This window comes from Hylobates moloch, unplaced genomic scaffold (genome assembly GCF_009828535.3).
Source record: "Hylobates moloch isolate HMO894 unplaced genomic scaffold, HMol_V3 SCAFFOLD_10, whole genome shotgun sequence".
Lineage (NCBI taxonomy): Eukaryota > Metazoa > Chordata > Mammalia > Primates > Hylobatidae > Hylobates > Hylobates moloch.
This window is the reverse complement of record NW_026652285.1, coordinates 108,615,895-108,634,331: the sequence shown is the minus strand read 5'-3', so window position 1 is coordinate 108,634,331 and position 18,437 is coordinate 108,615,895. Positions and strand designations below refer to the sequence as shown.

General features: G+C 63.3%; 1 protein-coding gene across 2 annotated transcripts in view; it reads left to right on the top strand.

Moving 5' to 3' along the window:
- Positions 1 to 1,104: 1,104 nt before the first annotated feature.
- The window catches only part of NOTCH1 (notch receptor 1), a 52,196-nt gene continuing 34,863 nt past the window's right edge, over positions 1,105 to 18,437 (top strand). Inside the window, exons 1-2 of one of the 2 annotated variants that reach the window (XM_032165687.2) lie at positions 1,105 to 1,428; positions 3,041 to 3,119. In XM_032165687.2, the coding sequence (XP_032021578.1) occupies positions 1,368 to 1,428; positions 3,041 to 3,119 (140 nt within the window). In that variant the 5' untranslated portion in view covers positions 1,105 to 1,367. Of the gene's footprint in view, positions 1,429 to 3,040; positions 3,120 to 18,437 lie in introns of those variants that run through there. The other variant, XM_032165688.2, reaches the window with a different exon arrangement.

Here is an 18,437-nt window from a genome sequence, read left to right as displayed (position 1 = left end):
AGAGTCCTAGGTCCCTCTCAGCCTTTCAGTCTCCCCGCAGGGCAGGCTTAGCCCTCCTACTCCAGGAGGGGCCCCGGGACACGCGCCTTCTGCCATTGCACTCACCACCCTGTGTTGGGGTGGGGAGGGGGCGCTGTCTGTCCCTGGCACGAGGCCGTGAACTTTGCGCAGGGACTATGGCAGGCATTTTGGACTCCTGGCGCTTAACCAGGCTTGGCACAGGGTGCCCGTGCCTGGCATCGTGGTGGAGAAATAAATCAGCCGGAAGGAGCACGTGGGAGGGGCTGCGCCGGCGCCAGCGGCAGATCCGCCCGACCCGTTTGTGCTTTCTGGGGCCACCTTAGGCAGGCGGCGCCCGGGCAGGAGGAGGACGGTGACCGAGGGGCGTGTCGACGCGGGTCCCCCTTGGGGGAGCGGGGCACAATCGGTCCGCGAGGCACTGGTTCCGGCTGCTCCCTCGGGGCGCCCTGAGCTCCCTGCCCAGAGGCTGCGGCGCCCCCATCCCTCGCGGTCAAGTGCTCGGGCAATCACGGCCAGGGGTGTCTGGCGGCGATCGATCCTCTGGACGCCTAAAGCCGCGGCCACGGGGCCCTCGGGAGGGAGTGAAGTCGCTGGGCCAGGGGCGAAACCAAGGCTAGGCCACTTCTCCCAGAGCCCTGCCCCGGGCCCGGGGTCCCCCAACGTGGCCTCAGCTGCTCCCTGCCCGGCCCAGCGCACGGTGCACGCGGCTGTCCGCTGCCTCGCCCTCCCCACTCCGCCCTGGGCTCCTCCGCTTATTCACATGCAAATTTCCGTCGCCAATTGTCGCCGAGCGCGGCAACGGCCAGAGCCGGATCCTTCCGCAGCCCCGGCTCAAACTTTTGGCCTCTGAAAACTTTCAAACGAGAAGTAGTCCCAGGCACCCGCTCCCGACCCACGCCGCGCCGCCGGGTCCCTCCTCCCCGGAGAGGCTGGGCTCGGGACGCGCGGCTCAGCTCAGGGAGGCGCAAAGGCGGACGGGGCGCGCTGGAGGAGGTGGCCGCGGAGGGGGCGGGGGGACCGGCGGGGGCGGGGCCGGGCGGGGCGGGGCCGGCGGGGGCGGAGCGCACCTCGACTCTCGGCCTCACTAGTGCCTCGGCCGCGGGAGGGAGCGCAGGGGCGCGGGGCGCGGGGCACGGGGCGCGGGCGCGAGCGCAGCGAAGGAACGAGCCGGGCGCGGAGCTGGGCCCGGGAGCCCGCGAGAACACAGCGCCGCCAGCCAGCCGGGGAAGAGAGGGCGGGACCGTCCGCCGCCGCCCCGGGACCGTACGCCGCGCGTGTGCGTCCCAGCCCAGCCGGCCAGCACAGGAGGCCGCCGCCCGGGCGCAGAGGGCAGCCGGTGGGGAGGCATGCCGCCGCTCCTGGCGCCCCTGCTCTGCCTGGCGCTGCTGCCCGCGCTCGCCGCACGAGGTAGGCGCCCACCCACCCGCGAGCCCCCACTTTCCGCGCCCTTTGGAAACTTTGGCGGCGCCCGGCGCGCGCGCCCCGTGGCTGAGAGCGGGCGGCGGGGAGGTCAGCGTGGAGAGGGAAGAGCGGGCGGCCCGGGGCGTGGGATTCTGGAGTCCTGGGCTCGGGGAGGACCGACCCTCCCCCTCGATCCCCCCGTGGAGGCGGACTCGCGCCGCCAGTGCCTGGAGCCGAGTTTGAAGGCCGGTGTGGGGTGCTGGGGCCCCGGAGGCCCTACTCCGGGCCCGCCCTTCACCCGCCGCGCGTGGGGCTTGCCGCCGGTCGACCGGGCGGGCGGGCTGCCTACTATTTTTCGATTTGAATAGAGTCGGTTTTGGTTTCCTGTTGCTTCTCCGGGCCATTTATCTTCTTTCTTCTTTGCCTCTGGCCCACGCCGGGGCGGATGTTGGGGCGCTGAGTGTGGGCTCTGCGGCGCCGCGTTCGCCTTCACTGACCCGCGCGGCCGGGCCGGGTCCCCGGGCTGCCGGTCGCCCCGCCCGCCGGTGCCCCCCAGCCCGGCTCTCAGTTTGGGGGAGGGGTTGCGTAAGAAGCCGCCGCGCCCGGGGGGACTGAACTTTCCTTTTGCTTTGCGGAGCTGAAGTTTGGAAAGCTTGGGGGCGGAGAGCCATGCGCGGGTGGGGGGCTCTTACATTTCTCCCCGCCGCACAGCGAGTGGTGTCTCTGGGGAATCGAGTGATTAAGCCACTCTTTCTCTGAGAGTTGGAGGCGAGAATTATCTGTCCTCTTCCAGAAAGTGCGGCTCTGTGTCGCACCCCCCTCCCCCGTTTCTCAGCCCCCGTGAGATGGGGAGGGAGGGGCTTGAGTAATTGATCCCTTCTCGAGATGGTTGAATTCCTTCCGAATGGGGGACCTTCATCCCCCTCCTGTGGGTGTATGGGGGCTGCCCTGGAGATGCGCGCCCGCGGAAGCAGGTATTGGGTGTCGGCGGAGGCGGGGCCGGGTCCCCAGGGTGCAGTCCCGGTGCCCCTGGAGGCGGCCCCGACTCCACAATGGGCTGCTCTGATTCCTAGGCGGAGGCCGGCGCTTTGTTGGCGGGCGGGGCAGCGGGCGAGCAGCTGTCGCATTTTCCCACGGGCGGGAGCTGAGTGTGGCCACCCCCCTCCCCCCGTCCAGCTCTGCCCCCTTGCAGAACGAGTTTGAACAGAGGCAATCTCTGCGGCTGGATGGGGGGCTCTGCCCTTCCAGACTCCTCAGTGAGCCTCCAGGGTTGGGGGCAACGCTTGGGAGAGTAGCCCACGTTGTCTCTGCTTTTCCCCCACTGCGTCCAGGCGGCACATCAGGCCACCCCACCCTGCTTCAAGCAGGACGTGCTGCTCCCCTTACCCCCATTTCTGACTACAGAACTCTGGACAGAATGTTGACACCACTTTGGTTTCATAGAGGGGCTTCCTGTGGACCTGTGCCCCAGCAACCCATGACACTGAGCAGAGTGCGTCCGGGGTCGGGGGCGGACGATGCCCCTTGGCTGGGTGCAGGTCCCACCCCCAGGGTAACAAGGGCCTTCGATGGTGGTGGTGCGGGTGAGACTGACCTCTCTTCTCCTGCCCCTGCCTAGGCCCGCGATGCTCCCAGCCCGGTGAGACCTGCCTGAATGGCGGGAAGTGTGAAGCGGCCAATGGCACGGAGGCCTGCGTGTGAGTACCACCCCTGTGGGACCTGTTGCTTTGTCGAGGGCAGAGCCCCTGCCTTCTGCAGCCGCGCAGGGGACAGAACACTGGGCCATTGTCTTCTGGAGATGGCCCAGAGTCTGGGCACGGTCACGTGCTGACTTTTATTGGACAAAGTCTGGCAATTACTTAATCACCAGCAATTATGCTGCGTGTGGAGCTGGTCTGGCTGCTGGGGGCTTGGGCACTCCTCCGTGGGCCACCTCAGGCTCCTGGGTTACTAAGTGGGAGTCCCAGTACCCCAATTCTTCTTAAAGTCCCCAAGAAACAGTTGATCTGCCAGGGGGAGCTCTGGACCATTTACTGAGAGGCCCAGCCCCCACCACCCTGCCAACTTGGGGCGCCTCCTCTGGGCGGGCGATGCCTCCTGGGCACAGGTGATGCCTCTTCTCAGGAGGGTGATGCCTCCTAGGTGGGTAGTGATGCCTCTTGGGCTGGTAGTGGTGCCTCCTCTTGGTGGATGATGCCTCCTCTGGGCACAGGTGATGCCTCCTGGGCGGGTGATACCTCCTCTGGGTGCATGATGCCTCCTGGGCTGGCGGTGATGCCTCCTCTGGGCACAGGTGATGCCACCTCCTGGGCGGGTGATGCCTCCTCTGGGTGCGTGATGCCTCCTGGACTGGTGGTGATGCCTCCTTTGGGCACGGGTGATGCCACCTCCTCGGTGGGTGATGCTTCCTCTGGGTGGTGATGCCTCCCCTGGGTAGGTGATGCCTCCTCTAGGCACAGGTGATACCTCCTTCTAGGCGGATGATGCCTGCTCTGGGCAGGTGGTGATGCCTCCTCTGGGCAGATGATGCCTTCTCTAGGCACAGGCGATACCTCCTGGGCAGGTGATACCTCTTCTGGGTGGGTGATGCCTCTTCGAAGGAAATTGACTCTTCAAAATCAGACCCGCCTTTGGGCTGTCTGCCCCAGCTCCCTCCTCCCAGCCTCAGGCTGGGGCTGGGGAAGAGAAGGTGGAACTCATGTTTTGGCGTGGGGTGTGGGGTAATTATTGACTCTGGTTTCTGTCCTGGCATCTGCAAACTCTGACTTCAAAATCCCGTGGCCCTTCTGGTCTGCCAGCCTCAGATGTAAAATGGGCACAGAGGGGGCTGGGAAGGCGTGTGGAACCGCTGCCTCCTGCCTGCCTGTGAGTGCCCGTCAGCCGTGGGGAACTGTTCTGCTGTGGCCGATGCCCTTCAACTTGAGTCCATCCCTGATGAGAATAATGAGGAGGTGTTTGGTGGCTGGAAAAAGAGTTCCCTCCGCCCCCCAGGAGCTACAGATGAAGAAATGGCTCCCCAGCCAGTCTGTGCGCCCTCATTCCAACTGCAGAAGGTCCTATTCCCTTGACAACCCCAGCCGGGCTCCTGCCTGTGCTGACTGCCCAGCCTGTGGGCAGCGGCCCCCCTCCCTCCCCGGCCCCCACCCTCCCCAAACTGAAGCCAATTAAGCAGGTCTGTGAGCAGTTTAATGGACAAAGCCAATTGTGTCTTTGTCAGACACTAATGAATGCGCACTACTTTTTTTTTTTTTTTTTTTTTTTTGCTTTTTGGGGCCCCCTTCTCCCGCTGCAGAAGCCGCACGGACGCTTGATGCCCTAAATCTTGTTTCCTTTCATTCAGAGACCGACAGCTGGGATCCAGGGGAAGTGCAGCAGCTATTGTTGGGGGAGGCGGATTAATGCCGTGTGATTAATTATGCGTGGCTTCCCAGAATGTATAACCCCCTTCCCCGCCACCGCGCTCCCGGCTCGGACTTTGCCTCTCACCCATTCGGGGCTCTGGGAGAAGCTTCTTGCTCCTGCAGAGGACTTTGGGAGGGTGGGAGGAATGCCGTGCTGGGAAAATTGGGGGCCTGTTGCTTCTTCTCAGTGGTACTAGGGAGTAGGCACAGCCTGGCCCACAGGGGTCCGGGACTGAGGTCTCCCTGGGCCAGAGAGCTGTGCTTTTGGGGTACAGATTGCTGCAGCTCCCTGGTGTCTGGGTTAACACCCTGCCACAGGGCCGCAAAACACTGGTGTCATGGGCCCACTTTCCCATTCCCCAAACCTGGGATCCTGGTGAGCTGTTTTCCAGCCCAAGGCAGGCCGCTGACCATGGCTTTGGTGCCTGGCCTTGTCCCCTTCGCTGGGGCCTGGCGCCCCCTCCTTCTTGGCGGGAAGCCTGCTTCAGTTTGGCCTGACAGGCAGCCGAGCTCAGCCCACAGAGACCCCATTGTGCACACCCCACAAGTCCAACGAGAAGATGGGACGGAAGCGCGTCCTCAGGCTCCCGCTTCTGGGCTGCAGGGTTAGAGGCCAGGGCCACAGCTGGGCCCGGCTTGTGGAGGCACAGGTCAGGGCTCACGCAGCAGTTTGGGGGGCATTGCAGCCACTTCAGAGAAGGCCCCAGGCTCCCTCCGTGGGCTCGAGCCCCACCCAACATAGACCCCTCAGGCGCCTCTGCCTTCCCGTTCCTGCCCGTCCTTCTCAGAAGGCCCAGGAGGTCTGTCCAGGAGTTGGCCAGGGCACCTGCAGGAGGCCTGGCTCTCCCAGCAAGGGGAGAAACCCACACTGTTTCTCGAAAGAGTCTGGGGTGCAGGCTCTTGGAGCCCCGCCAGCCTGCGTAGGAATCCTGGCCCCGTGGTATCCAGCTGTGACCCCGGAAAGAGCTTTGACTTTTGGTGCCATTTGCTGCCTCTGCTGTAGAAGGGGCATGGTCGTGATGGGCCTCACAGTGCCTGGCACACTAGTACTGGGTGAATCATTTCTTTCCATCCCAAAGAGAAGGAACCTTCACCGGAAGCTGCCAATCAGGTGGTTGCAGAGCTCGGGATTGGAAAAAGTGGTTTTGTTGGTGCAAAATGCCTTCCCAGGAGGTCAGAGTGTCACCGTGGCCTGGTCAGCCAGTGGCCAGGTAGAAAGCACCTGGCAGCACCTGCTGGTGGGCGGAGGATGGTTGGTCTCTGGGCAGCTGCTGTGTGCGGTGTGGCCGTGGTGGCCGTGGTCGGAGATGGTGGCCTTCTGAGCGGGCCCGGGGGTCACTGTGACCCTTGGCTCTTCCCCAGCCCCCTCATCGGCTCTGTCAGTGTGAGCAGGGGGTACTAAAGAGGGCTCCCCCTTTTTTCTCTTTGTTTTGAGGAGAGCCGGGAAGAGCTGCAGGGACCCTATCCGTCTGGGTGAGACTGCGTCCTTGGTCTGAAACGCTCTCCCGGGACTGCCTGGGTCTGGGCTGGGCATTCAGGCAGGGGACAGCTAAGATGTTGCCTGCTGATGGCAGAGTCAAAATGGCACGGGACGTCTTCCAGGAGCTGGGAGAAATGGGGGTAGGCTGTCACACCCAGCACCTCCAGGAGGATGCCCAGCCCCCTGCTGGGTGGTGGGCTTTAGCTTTGGACAACCTTGTGTCTGAGGCCTGGCCTGGCCACCTGCTAGCTCCGTGACCTTGGGTCATCAGGTCATGCAAGCCTCAGTTTCTCCAGCATGTCAGCCGGGCTGATACACACTGGATCTCTTGGTGGCGTGAGTATTGCATGAGAAGCTTGTGGAGAGGGCACCTGATCCGCGCTCCTTTCCTCCCCGCCTTCTCACGGTCGGCTGACTGTGCTGGTTTCCAGAGCCTCCTTCCTGAATGTTTAATTGATTGATGAGTGAATTCAGAGAATCCTAAAGGTGCTGCCTGGTGGGCCGGGCCTGGCACTGCCTGGGGAGGGACTTGCCGGCTCCGGGGAAGTCCATCTCCCAGGATGGCTCCAGTTCACAGACACGTTTGAGCACCTGCTGTGCGCTGTGTTCTGCTCCAGGCCAGGCCCCCGGTGGGGACAGGGCAGACATGGCCCCTGCTCCTGTGGAGTTCACTTCCTGGCAAGGGGTGAGAGAGGCACCTGGCTCACGTGTGGGACGTGGTGGGGATGTACCGGCCCGGCGGTGGCCTGGCGTAGCTCCCGGCAGCCCCGTAAAGCTGTCTGGATCAGGCACCGATAAGTGAGAAGAAGAGACCCAGAGAAGTCGCCATCGGCCCCAGGGTCACACAGTGGTGGCAGAGTTCCTACTAGCCCTGCCCCTCTCCTTCTCCCAAGCAAATGTCCCTAACCACAGCCCCAGCCTGCCTGAGCTGACCCGTCACTTCCCGACTGCAAGCGGGCTGGGGGCGTGGCTTCCCCTTAAAAGAGGAGGAAGGAGGCTCAGGCGGGAAGTGACTTGGCCCTGCAGCCGGCCTGGGAGGCTGGGGAGGGATGGGGTAGCTCCTGTCACCCGGTCTGGCTGTTTCCATTGAGTCACCTGCCTCGTCTTGGGCGCGGCCAGGGGAGGAACAGGTTGACTCTCCCCATGCTGAGCTGAGCGGAAAGGTCTGTGACAGGACCTCCTGTTGATGCAGAACCTGGTCTTCAAGGGCGCCAGGGTTAGAAAAACATGTTTAAAAACATGCAGCGTCCAAGGTGGGCAGATCACCTGAGGTCAGGAGTTCAAGACCAGCCTGGCCAACGTGGCGAAACCCCCATCTCTACTAAAAATACAAAAATTACCCAGGCACAGTGGCGTGTGCCTGTAATCCCAGCTACTTGGGAAGCTGAGGCAGGAAGATCCTTTGAACCCAGGAGACGGAGGCTGCAGTGAGCCGAGATCGTGCCACTGCACTCCAGCCTGGGCGACAAGTGAGGCTCTGTCTCAAAAAAACAAAAAACAACAAAAAAAACCCCACACAGTGTCAAATAGAAAGTCTCACCTACTCAGACTGGGGAGACGTCAGGAACAGGAAGGCCTGGGGCGGAGACTGGGGTGGGAGCCTGGAGTGCTCTGAAGGAAGCTGGCTCCTTGGGACAGGCCCCGCCTCTGAACAGCAGCCAACATGTTGTCCATTGAAAAGAATAATAATAGAAAAAGAGAGGGAGAAAGAAAACAGCAACCCTGGCAGGAAGAGGGTAGGGCAGGGCAGACAGTGCACCAGGGGAAGTGCTTCCACAGGGCAGAGCCAGGTGCAGGGACCCCCAGATGCGGGCAGCAAACCGGAGACCCCACGGGAGCCGGGACTGGCCTCGTTCCTCATTCCCTGCACCTGTGATGGGCAGCAGTGGCCACCGGTGCCCACTGGGCAGTTCCAGGCCGGGCCAAGGGACTGCACCCTTTTGCTGTGGGGAGGGGACCTTTCCTGTTTCATGTCTCGTCTATAAATAGTGAAAGGATGTGGCTTTGCAGAATCGATTCGGCGTCTAGCTTGCCTTCCTCGATAATGCAGTGATGACAGCTTCACGCTCAGGACGCCGCTGTTACCCAGTCTCATAAAAGCCCTGGCAGACGGCCTCCCACCCTCCAGGTGTGCCAGTGCCGTTTCATCCCCAGCGCACAGGTGGGAAAGCTGCGGCTGCGAGGGCGTGGGGATCTGAGGCAGGCTGGCGTCAGCTTTCACCTTCATGTGCAGGCGTATCCAGAACTTTCCGGATCTTTCCCGGGGCTGAGGAGGAAATACCAGCAGCTTTAACGAGCGACTGGCTTTGGGGCATCACACCTGTGGCCCGGGATGCGTTTGACGGCCTCGAGTTTCCCAGGCAGCGCTGGCGCTTTCTCCCGTGGGGCCCGGAGGTCCGAGGGGATGTGAAGCAGGGCTGGCTCTGATTTGCTGTGCTCCCCACACTGTCTCCTCCCTGGGCCTCAGTTTCCCCATCTGTATGTGATTCCCCTTCCAACTACAGCCAGCAGGAACCTGAGTCGGGCTGAAGGCGTGGTGGTGGCTGTGGGCCCTGCGGCGAGACCTGCGCTGGGCTCGGTGGTCTCCCCGGCTGGGGAAAGGGCAGTGGCTGCAGGGGTAGGAGGGCAGAGGGAAGCCCTTTTCCGAAGTTGCCTGGTTGGATTCTCCTTGTCGCCCTGCCCCACCCCACCCTGCTCCCTGGGAGCAAAGGGAGCTAAGGACTGATTTGAGGGGTGGGTGTGTATATGGGGGGATTCTGGGTGATGACTTACTCGTATTACAAAATTTGCTTTTTTTTGTTTGTTTTTTGAGACGGAGTCTTGCTTTGTCACCCAGACTGGAGTGCAGTGACTCAATCTTGGCTCACTGTAACCTCTGCCTCCCGGATTCACGCGATGCTCCTGAGGAGCTGGAACTACAGGCACACACCACCACTCCCAGCTAATTTTTGTGTTTTTAGTAGGGACAGGGTTTCACTATATTGGGTCAGGCTATTGGTCAGGCTAGTTTCAAACTCCTGACCTCAGGTGATCCGCCTTCCTCGGCCTCTCAAAGTGCTGGGATTACAAGCGTGAGCCACCGCGTACGGCCACTTTTTTTGTTTTTTGAGATGGGGTCTCACTCTGTCACACAGGCTGGAGTGAAGTGGTGGGATCATGGCTGACTGCAGCCTCAAACTCCTGGGCTCGAGTGATCCTCCCGCCTCTGCCTCCAGAGTAGCTGGGACCACAGGTGTGCACCACCATGCCTAGCTAATTTTTAAATTTTTTGCAGAGGTGGGGTCTTGCTATGTTGCCCAGGCTGAAAATGTGACTTTTGAACTAAAGTGTGCTGTTCATTGGCATCTAGTACATTCACAAGTTCATTCAACCACTGTCTAGTTCCAGGACTTTCTCACTGCACAAAACAGAAACTGTATCCAAATACCATCACTCTTCCCTGACTGCCCCAGCCCCTGGCAACCACTAACCCACTTTCTGTCTCTGAATTCGCCTCTTCTGGACGTTGTCTGTGAATGGAATTGTGCCATAGGTGGTCTTTGGCCCCTGGCTTCTTTCACTGAGCGTGATGTGTTTAAGGTTCATACATGTCACCCACGGACTGGAACTGCATTCTTCTGAGGACTAGATTTTGGCCGCCAAAAGCATCAGGGACTGGCCAGAGGTGGCCACCAGCATCGCAGCTGCAGACAGTCCAGAGGAGGCAGGTGTTGGGAGGGCGTCCGGGGTGGCTTCCTGGAAGAGATGGAGCTCACTCGGCCAGAGCAGCCGCCCAACAGCCACAAAGCCCCCTAGAGGGAGTCCTGGCATATTCCCGGGTTAATCTGTAGGATGGCCTGGTGTGCCCGCGGCCCCTGCCTCGCTCAGGACTCCGAGACAGGCTCACAACCTGTCCCTGGGCCTCACTCACGCCAGCCGCCAAGCTGTTCAGCATCCCTCAGCCCCCAGGAGGTACGCAGTGGGGCCGCGGTCACTGAGCGCCCACACGCCTGGTGCTGTGAGAATGCAGGGTAGAGGGTCTTTATTGAGCATCTACTACATGCTGGACCCTGGGATGTGGGTGGACACAGCAGATGCAGGCCCCCCTGGGCAGGGGAGGAGCATGCCGCTTAAGAACCAGGCCGCAGGACGGACGGGCTTGGCCACAAGCTGGGGGTGGACACTGCAGCCTTCATGGCCTCCTGTGGGCATAGTCAGTGCTGTGGGACCCCACCTGGGTGCACCTGCCGTGGCCTTCAAGTGAGGCCCACCATGGAGCAGCTTCCACGCTGGCTGGGACAGGGTCAGCAGCAGGGAGCTCCAGACCAAAGGAGCGGCAGGGGCTGGGGCAGCGGGGGGCAGTGAGGCTTTGGACACATCCAGGGGGGCAGGCAGGCATCTCAGCCCCCACCCGCCCGGTCTGCCTGCTCCGGGGCCTTCCCTTCCCCGGGCAGGGCTCTGTGTGATTGGCTTCAGGCTGCTTCTCCCCCTGGACCCTCAGGGTCAGCTTAGAGTGACTGGCTATACCCTGGCCGAGACCCAGGCCCGTGTGACACGGGAGAGAGCTGGGAGCCTGGCCCCTCATTCTGAGACACAGATGGTGTCCTCTCCGAGTTGCCCTTGGGACAGGGAAGCGCCATGTCCCCTGCAGGGCACCAGGCCAGCCAGTGGCCCTTGACAGCGAGGCCGCATCTGCAGGCAGCTGGGGGACTTCTGTCTGTTGGGCGGATGCGTGTGTGTTAGCATCGTGGTGCCTGGTTGCCCCAGGGGTGATGCAGGGTGGTTATAGGCGGTCCCAGCGTTTTGGGGTTGCTTTCAGTGTATCTCCAAGACCTGTGGAATTCTGGGAGGAGAAACTCCCCAGCAGTGTCCTCAGTGCACCCCCCTACCCTGCACCCGTTGCTCCTGGGAGGGATCCTGAGTGCTCCCCTCACCAGGTACCCATTGCCCCTGGGAGGGATCCTGGGTGCTCCCCCCCCCCTGCACCTGTTGCCCCTGGGAGGGATCCTGAGTGCTCCCCCACCCTGCACCTGTTGCCCCTGGGAAGGATCGTGAGTGCTCCCCCCCACCGACTGCACCCATTGCCCCTGGGAGGGATCTGAGTGCTCCCCCCCATTGCCCCGGGAGGGTCCTGAGTGCTCCCCCCCACCCTGCACCCATTGCCCCGGGAGGGATCCTGAGTGCTCCCCCCTCCACCCACCCTCCACCCAGAGTGCTCCCCCCCACCCTGCACCCATTGCCCCTGGGAGGGAGACTTCTGTAGAGGCCTCACCTCTGAACCCCCCACTCACAGGCTCAGGGGCCCAGGGTCAGGGGCGTCCTGCCATCTACACTCCAGATTGAGCCCGTGTAGTTAAACAGGGCCCTCTCCGTACGCCCTCCCTAATGCAAAGCAGTGGCTTTGCGTGGGTCCCCAAGGGGCCTTGTGAACCCTGGGGGCCTGGCCCCTCCCACCTGGCTGCACCCCCTAGGCGGGAGATCCCATCCTCCGAGTCCCCAGCCCCTCAGCCTCAGCTGCGGCCCAGACACCAGGGCTCTCTGGGGCGGGGGTGGGGCAGCAGTTCCCTGAGGTCTGGCCTGTGGGGCTGCCCTGCTGTGGTTCCTGCAATTTCCTGGAAGGAGGTCTGGGGCCTGGTGTCCAGTGGGGACTGTGGGGAGGGACTGGGGTGCTCTGTGGGGAGGGACTGGGGGCTCTGTGGGAAGGGGACTGGGGGGCTCTGTGGGAAGGGGACTGGGGGGCTCTGTGGGGAGGGACTGGGGGCTCTGTGGGGTGGGACTGGGGGGCTCTGTGGGGAGGGGACTGGGGGGCTCTGTGGGGAGGGGACTGGGGGCTCTGTGGGGAGGGACTGGGGGCTCTGTGGGGAGGGGACTGGGGGGCTCTGTGGGAAGGGACTGGGGGGCTCTGTGGGGAGGGGACTGGGGGGCTCTGATGTGCTGGGCGTGCACAGGGGAGGCTTTGCCTCTGACACCCACACTTGCAGTTCCCAGGCACACACAGCGGCCCCATCGGGCTCCTCGCAATCACAGTCTGTGAGTGGCCAGTACCAAGGACGTCTCCAGATCAGGCCAGGCCCAGTTGCTGCCTGGACCCTCCCCCCACAGCGCCTACCGCCACAGTGGGGACCAATGGCCACCGAACACTCACCCGGCCTCACCTGCGCGGGGCTGTTCAGACCGGTGGGCACCAGGTGGGCACTGTTCTCACCCAGTGGGAGGCCTGCCAGCTCCTAGGTTGCTTGTTGAGATTTTCCCCCAAGAAATAGTTGTATCGTTCCTTCTGCTCCGCCTGGCACTGAGGTTAGCGACACGCCCCGACCTTGCTCTAATCAGCAGATGAGAGTTTGTCATCAGATGTCGACCCTGTCTACGCGGTCCCCTGGCCTGGGTGTCCCTTGTGCGTCTCTGAAGGGCTTGAATTGGTTGTTTAAAGCTGGGTAAATGCCCCCTTGACATTCTGTTGACACTGTCAATTTGCAGAACAAACTCTTCCACAGGTAGCACAGGAGGCCAGCCTCGTCCCAGCCTGAGCCAAGGCCCGGGGAGGCAGGTCCTGTGTTGAGTCGGCCTTTTTGTGAGTGCGGCGGCCCTGCAGGCTGCTCTGGGTTTGAGAAGTGGACTCCCCCGTCCCCCGCCACATCCCAAAAGCCCTCAGACGTGGAGGGCAGGACGAAGCCGACGGTCACCCTTGTGCCGAGATGACAACTGGGCACAGAGGCGGTGGCGCCCAGCCTCCTGCCCTCTTCCCCGTACTGGGGTTACCCAGCGTGCCTCGGCCTGAGCCACAGGCTCCCGCCCAGTGAGCCATGGCGGGGAGACCTGGCTTTATTAGAGACGTGTTCGTGCCTCATCAAGTCCAAAGGAGGAAACTGGTGCGTCCCTCACTTTCCCTGAAACAGGTTCCCCCACGGCCCAGGCGGTCAGGTTAAGGTGCATTTGCAGACAGATGCCTTAGCAGGAGGCTGGAGCTTTTGGCCCAGAATTTTCCCTGCTGTAGGCCCATGGTCACCGAGCCTGCCCAGGGGCCGAGGCCCTGAGGAGGTGCTGTTGCCCCACCCAAGCGTCAGACGAGTGTCCTGCCCTCGACCCTGCGGGAGGCAGCAGCTCACGCCCCGACCCTGGCCTGCCTTGCCGGGCCGTTGAGTGGGCACAGAGACTATCTGGGAAGGAGGTGGGCGGTGAGAGCTGACTCCCCGCAGCCAGGGGACAGATGAGCCCCGTGCCGCACAGCAGGGCCGCGTGGCGGGGCCCCACAAGTTCCGCCCGGTTTCAGCTGTTGACGAGCGGAAACACACAGTTACTGGAAATGAGAGGTTTAGGGGAGCAGCCAGGGGTTGAACATGTGTGGTTTCCCTGACGGCTTTTCAGTAAGAGATGCTTGAGCTCAGGCTGGTAGCTGGCTGGTGCGCGGAGGGGGCTGGGCCAGAGTCTGCCCCTTGGGCCTCCACTCTGCATCCTTACAGAGGGACCTGGCTTGGTCCCAGCTCCCGGGGTGCAGCCCCTGGTGGTGGCCCCTCCTACTTCCCCTTCAGTGGTCAGAAGGAGGCTGGCCTCATTCCTGTCTGATGGAGAGCCAGGTGGGGAGGCCAGGAGGGGCTGAGTGTCCAGGGTCCATGTGGTGGCAGGGCTCAGGCCGTGGTGAGGTCCTGTCCTGGCAGCCTCCAGGGTCTGGCCCAGCACAGAGCTCTGCAGCTCTCTGGTGGACGGGCCTGGCTGGGCTGCCGGCAGCCCTGGGGCCAGGTGGGCACTGGGAATGGAGGTGGAGGCAGGTGGGTGGCTGCCGGTAACTGGAAGCCCTGGCTCCAGCCTGCAGGGGTTGCAGTCCAGGCCGGCCACCCCACCAGACCTTCCCCCTTCCAGGCGTGGGGTGGCGCTGGGTCAACAACACAGGCCACGGGCTTTTTTCCCCCACGTGCGACCCCGGGCCGCCACCACCTCTCTGAGCTCCCTCCTTAGGAGATGGGAAGTGGCCGGGACCATGAAGTGTCCCCCGGGGCTCCTGACAGCTCCGGCTGCTCCTTGCGGCCGGGCGACTGCCTCGAATTGTTAAGCCTTCTTTGGAGTTGGCTGCAGAGTCATGGCGGCTGTGGGAGGTGTAGCTGGGTCTCGGGCGGCACGCCCAGTTCCCCCGGGGATGTGTCATCTATGTCATCCACCCTGGAGCCCCTTCCTGGTGCTGTGGGGGCCCCTCCAGGAAGGTCTCTCCCAGAGGCCAGCCCCAGCCACAGGCTCTGGGGAGACCATGTGGGATTTGCATGAGGTTATGCGCTATTTGATCCAGGTCATATGTGGGATTTGGGCGAGGTCCTTCGGTATTGGGTGAGGTATTGCGGGATATTTGGGCGAGGCCACGAGGCACTGGGCGAGGCCGGGCATTATTCAGTGCCTTGGAGGGGCAGAAGTTTTAGGACCTGCCAGGTCCAGCCCAAGAATCCCCAACTTTCCCCACAGGGAAAGGTACCCCAGACAGTCCCCAGCCTGTGCCAGCTGTCCTGGGACACCCTGGTGTCCCCCAGGGTGTGGCACTGCAAACCCCTCCCCCGGGCGCCCCTCCTCATGGGCCCCTCCCAGGGCTTCGGGCACCTGCCTGGATCCCACTTCCCAAGTGTGCGGTGTCCCAGGCACCCGGTGACCACGCTGGGCCTGGGCAGAGTGAGGCTCTGAGGGGGTGCCAGGGGCACAGTGGGCCTGCGTGTGAGCCGGGCTGGGTGCTGGGACTGGGCCGGCAGGCGAGGGATGTTCCGAGAGGAGCATTCCTGGGCTCGGAGGCCCCTCTGTGCCTCGTGTGGTCAGAGAGCAGGGAGCCGGTGGGTGTGATGGGGATGAGGTGACCTCTGGGGCCACCCCACCACTGAAGCCACCGTCCATCTGCGGCCGAGTCGGGAGGCAGCACAGAGGTGTCCTGGCAGTTTCCCAGGACGGGCGGGAGGAGGCGCAGGAGGGTGGTGTCTGACCCCGGGAGGCCAGGAGTGCTCCTCCGGCAGCGTGGGCTTCGGCTTTGTCCCTCGTCACCAGTGCCGATGCCCCGCGGGTGCTGTGGGTGAAGGGGCATCGGTGCCCTCCTGCTGGGCGGGAGGAAGGAAGGGGAGCGGGAGGCTGGGTCTCTCTCGCCCAGGGCCCTGCCCCCAGCACCCCAGGGTTTTGTGTTTCGGTGGAGCTGTAAGAATGCTTTGTCTGCTCCAGACTTCCCGGTCCTGGGAGATCAGGTGGTCAGGCGAAACATCCAGACAGTCCGGGTGGGGCCGGGGGTTCGGGGGACACGCGTCTTCCTCCTCTTTCCCAGAGAGCTTCTGCCGCTCCTGCGCCACGATGGGGAGCTGCCCTGCCCTGCCCTGCCCTGCCCTGCCCCGCTCTGGTCCCCATCAGCGGGAGTGGTTCTGAGCTGCCTTCAGACCCGGGTGGTGTGCTGGGCATACCTGCCCCGTTTTCTCACCTGTGAAATGGGCCCATTACACGCCCCCAGGGCGGTTGTGGGGGTCCCATGAGACAGAGCTTGGAAAGCCCGAGTGTAGGTCAAGCCTGGAGGGGCGTGAGCTCAGTTTCTTCATTGCTGGGCTGGTGTGTGCCAGACAGATGTCTCGGGATCCCTCCCCTCCCTGCAGCGTTCTTAACAAGGACGCTGGACATAGAGCCAGCACCTCCGGGTGACTTCCCTGCTGGCTGTGGGGCTCACTCCAGAGGAGAACAGGAGCCCCTCTGGGCAGTCCCTTCCCGCCACCCCCAGCTACAGGATCTGTTCGGGAGCGGTGGTGGGAAGTTGCCAGAAACATGTCTGGCGCTGGCCCGGAGCGCAGCCTGTGATGCCTGACTTCCTTCATGGAGTGTGGTTTGAGCCCTCCAGCAGCGCTGCTGTGGGCCTGTCCATTGCCTTCCCTGCCTCTGAGCCATCATGGGGTGCAGGGCTGGGCTGGGTCTTCTTGGGAGCAGAGGCCCGGCGTGTCATGACCATCTTGGCCTCTCCAGCTCAAGAGGTTTGTCCACATGGGTCCCTAGGGGCCGTTGGGGTGACCCAGGGCAGGAGGCACATGCCTGCTTTTGGGGGGTCCACGTGGGAAATTCCCTCAGTGGAGCAACGGGTGGGGCTGCAGCAGGCATTTTTCACACTCCAAACAGCCTTCGGGGCACTTTGGTGACACCTGGCTACTGATGTCTCAGAGCCTGCTGGGCTGTGCCTTGGCATTTGGGGGAGGGGCTGGCCACATGTCCCCCAGAGTGGCCACCCCAGCTCCACCATCTCCACAGGCCTTCTGTCCGTCAGATGCAGGCAGCCGTCAGATGCAGGCAGCCGTTCCCACGTCGGGTGAGAGCATTGTTTTCCCGGCTGCGGGAAAGGTGGCTTCCTGGGAGGACAGGTTCTGTCCCCATCCCGCCTCCCACACAAAGGGTTTCCCCGGAGCCAGAGGAGGAAACCTGGCCTTCCTGCACTTCCTCCTTCAGCACATTTTAAACCATCCGAGGATGCAACTGGGGGAAAAGATTTGCAGACAAAAGAGCCGGGGGTGCCGGCAACAGCTGTTTGGGCCGGAAAGCCTGGCCCTGGCTCAGGCCCCGGCTGGGTCCCTGCGCTGTGGCGGGCTGGCCAAGACCCCCGCCCCACCCAACTCCGCCCCCTGCTGCCCGCTGTCTCAGGAGCGGCGGCTGTTTGGGGCTGGCTCCTTTTCTGGGCCCCCGCCTCCCTGAAGCCCCCACTGCCCCTTTCCTCCTTCCTGGGGCCCTGGGAGCCCTGGCAGGGCCCCTGTGCAGCTTTCAGCAGCTCCAGCCCAACGGCTGCAGGGGCTGGGGAAGACCACAGCTCAGGTGGGACCGCAGGTGGTGGCTGGAGGCAGGCATCCCACATTGCAGCCCCCAGACTCGTGGTTTTGTGCCCCAACGGTGAGCAGGCCTGGCGATGCTGGGCTGCCATGAGCCCCCTTGGCCCCCTCGGTGCCTGCATCCCTCTCTCCTGTCCAAGGTAGGGAAGGAAGACAGGAGCAGAAAGGCAAGAAAGACCCAGCGGCTGCAGGGCACCTTTCAAGGCCTCCCAGCCACCACGGAGGCTCCAGCCAGCTGTTTGAACAGGGGTTTGGACACAGGGTCCTGGCAGGTTTGAGGAGCCCGGGGCCTCCCTTGCTGTAGCCCTTTGTTCTGGGGGATTTGGGGAGGCTAGGGAAGGGGCTGTGAGCAGCGAGTTTCCAGCGTCTTCCCAAGGCTCCTCCGTCCCGCAGGGCTGGGCTGCTTGGCCATTCCAGTGGGAGAGGACCCCAGGTGGGACCCCGAGCCCCCTGCCCAGCTCATTTCTTAGCAGCCAGTGCCTCCTGGAAGGTGGGTGGTGCCCACTGGGATTGGGGGAACTTGGACTAGCCTCTGCCCAAGGGAGGGGCTGAGGTCCCAGGACTCCTCCTGCCCCCAGAAGCCTTGGTCCGGGCTAGAGCTGGGCTCGTTGGCCTCATGGAAGCCTGCCTCGGGAAGCATCCCCACCCGGGTCTGGCCTTGTGTCCCCGTCTCCAGTAGGGAGTCACAGTGTCCCCCCGGCCAGTCCACTTATGGCCCCATTTGCTTGGGCAGGCCGATGATTGGGCCTGTCTGTGTGGCCCAGGTCACCTGGTGGGGCCCACTGTCAGTGGCGTAGGTAGAAGGTGGCCAGCCTTGCTGGGTCTTAGCAGAGTACGGCAGGATCTGGGTCTGGGGAGGGCGTGGGGGTGCCCCTGCCATCACAGGAGCAGGCACAGCGGGCGCCCTAGACTCCCCTCTGGGCAGAAAGCCCCTTGAGGCTGGGGGCAGGTCCCGCTGGTGAGGGAGGGGTCCCAGGGGCAGCGGCACCCTCAGGCTGGCGCCTAGCAATTGGCTCCTGCAGGAGGTGGCCACGGGCTCCCTGGGAGCAGCAGCTGTTGGGGGTGTCTGGGGAGGAGAAGACCCCCCTTTATTGCCCTGTGAGGGACCACACTGCTGCCAGGGGACCCTTGGGCTTCTGTGGCGGGACAGTGGGCCAGGATTGGCAGTGAGACCCAAGGAGGGCAGGTGGGGCTGGACCTGTGGCGCTGCTGGGGAACAGGTGGGATGTGTTAAGATGCTGATTTCAGCCAGGCAGCTCCTCCCCTTCCCTTCCCAGGGAGCCGGGGTGTGCAGGGCCGTTCCTTCCGCTCTGGGAAGTGCAGCTCCTGTGCACCGGAGAGGCCCCC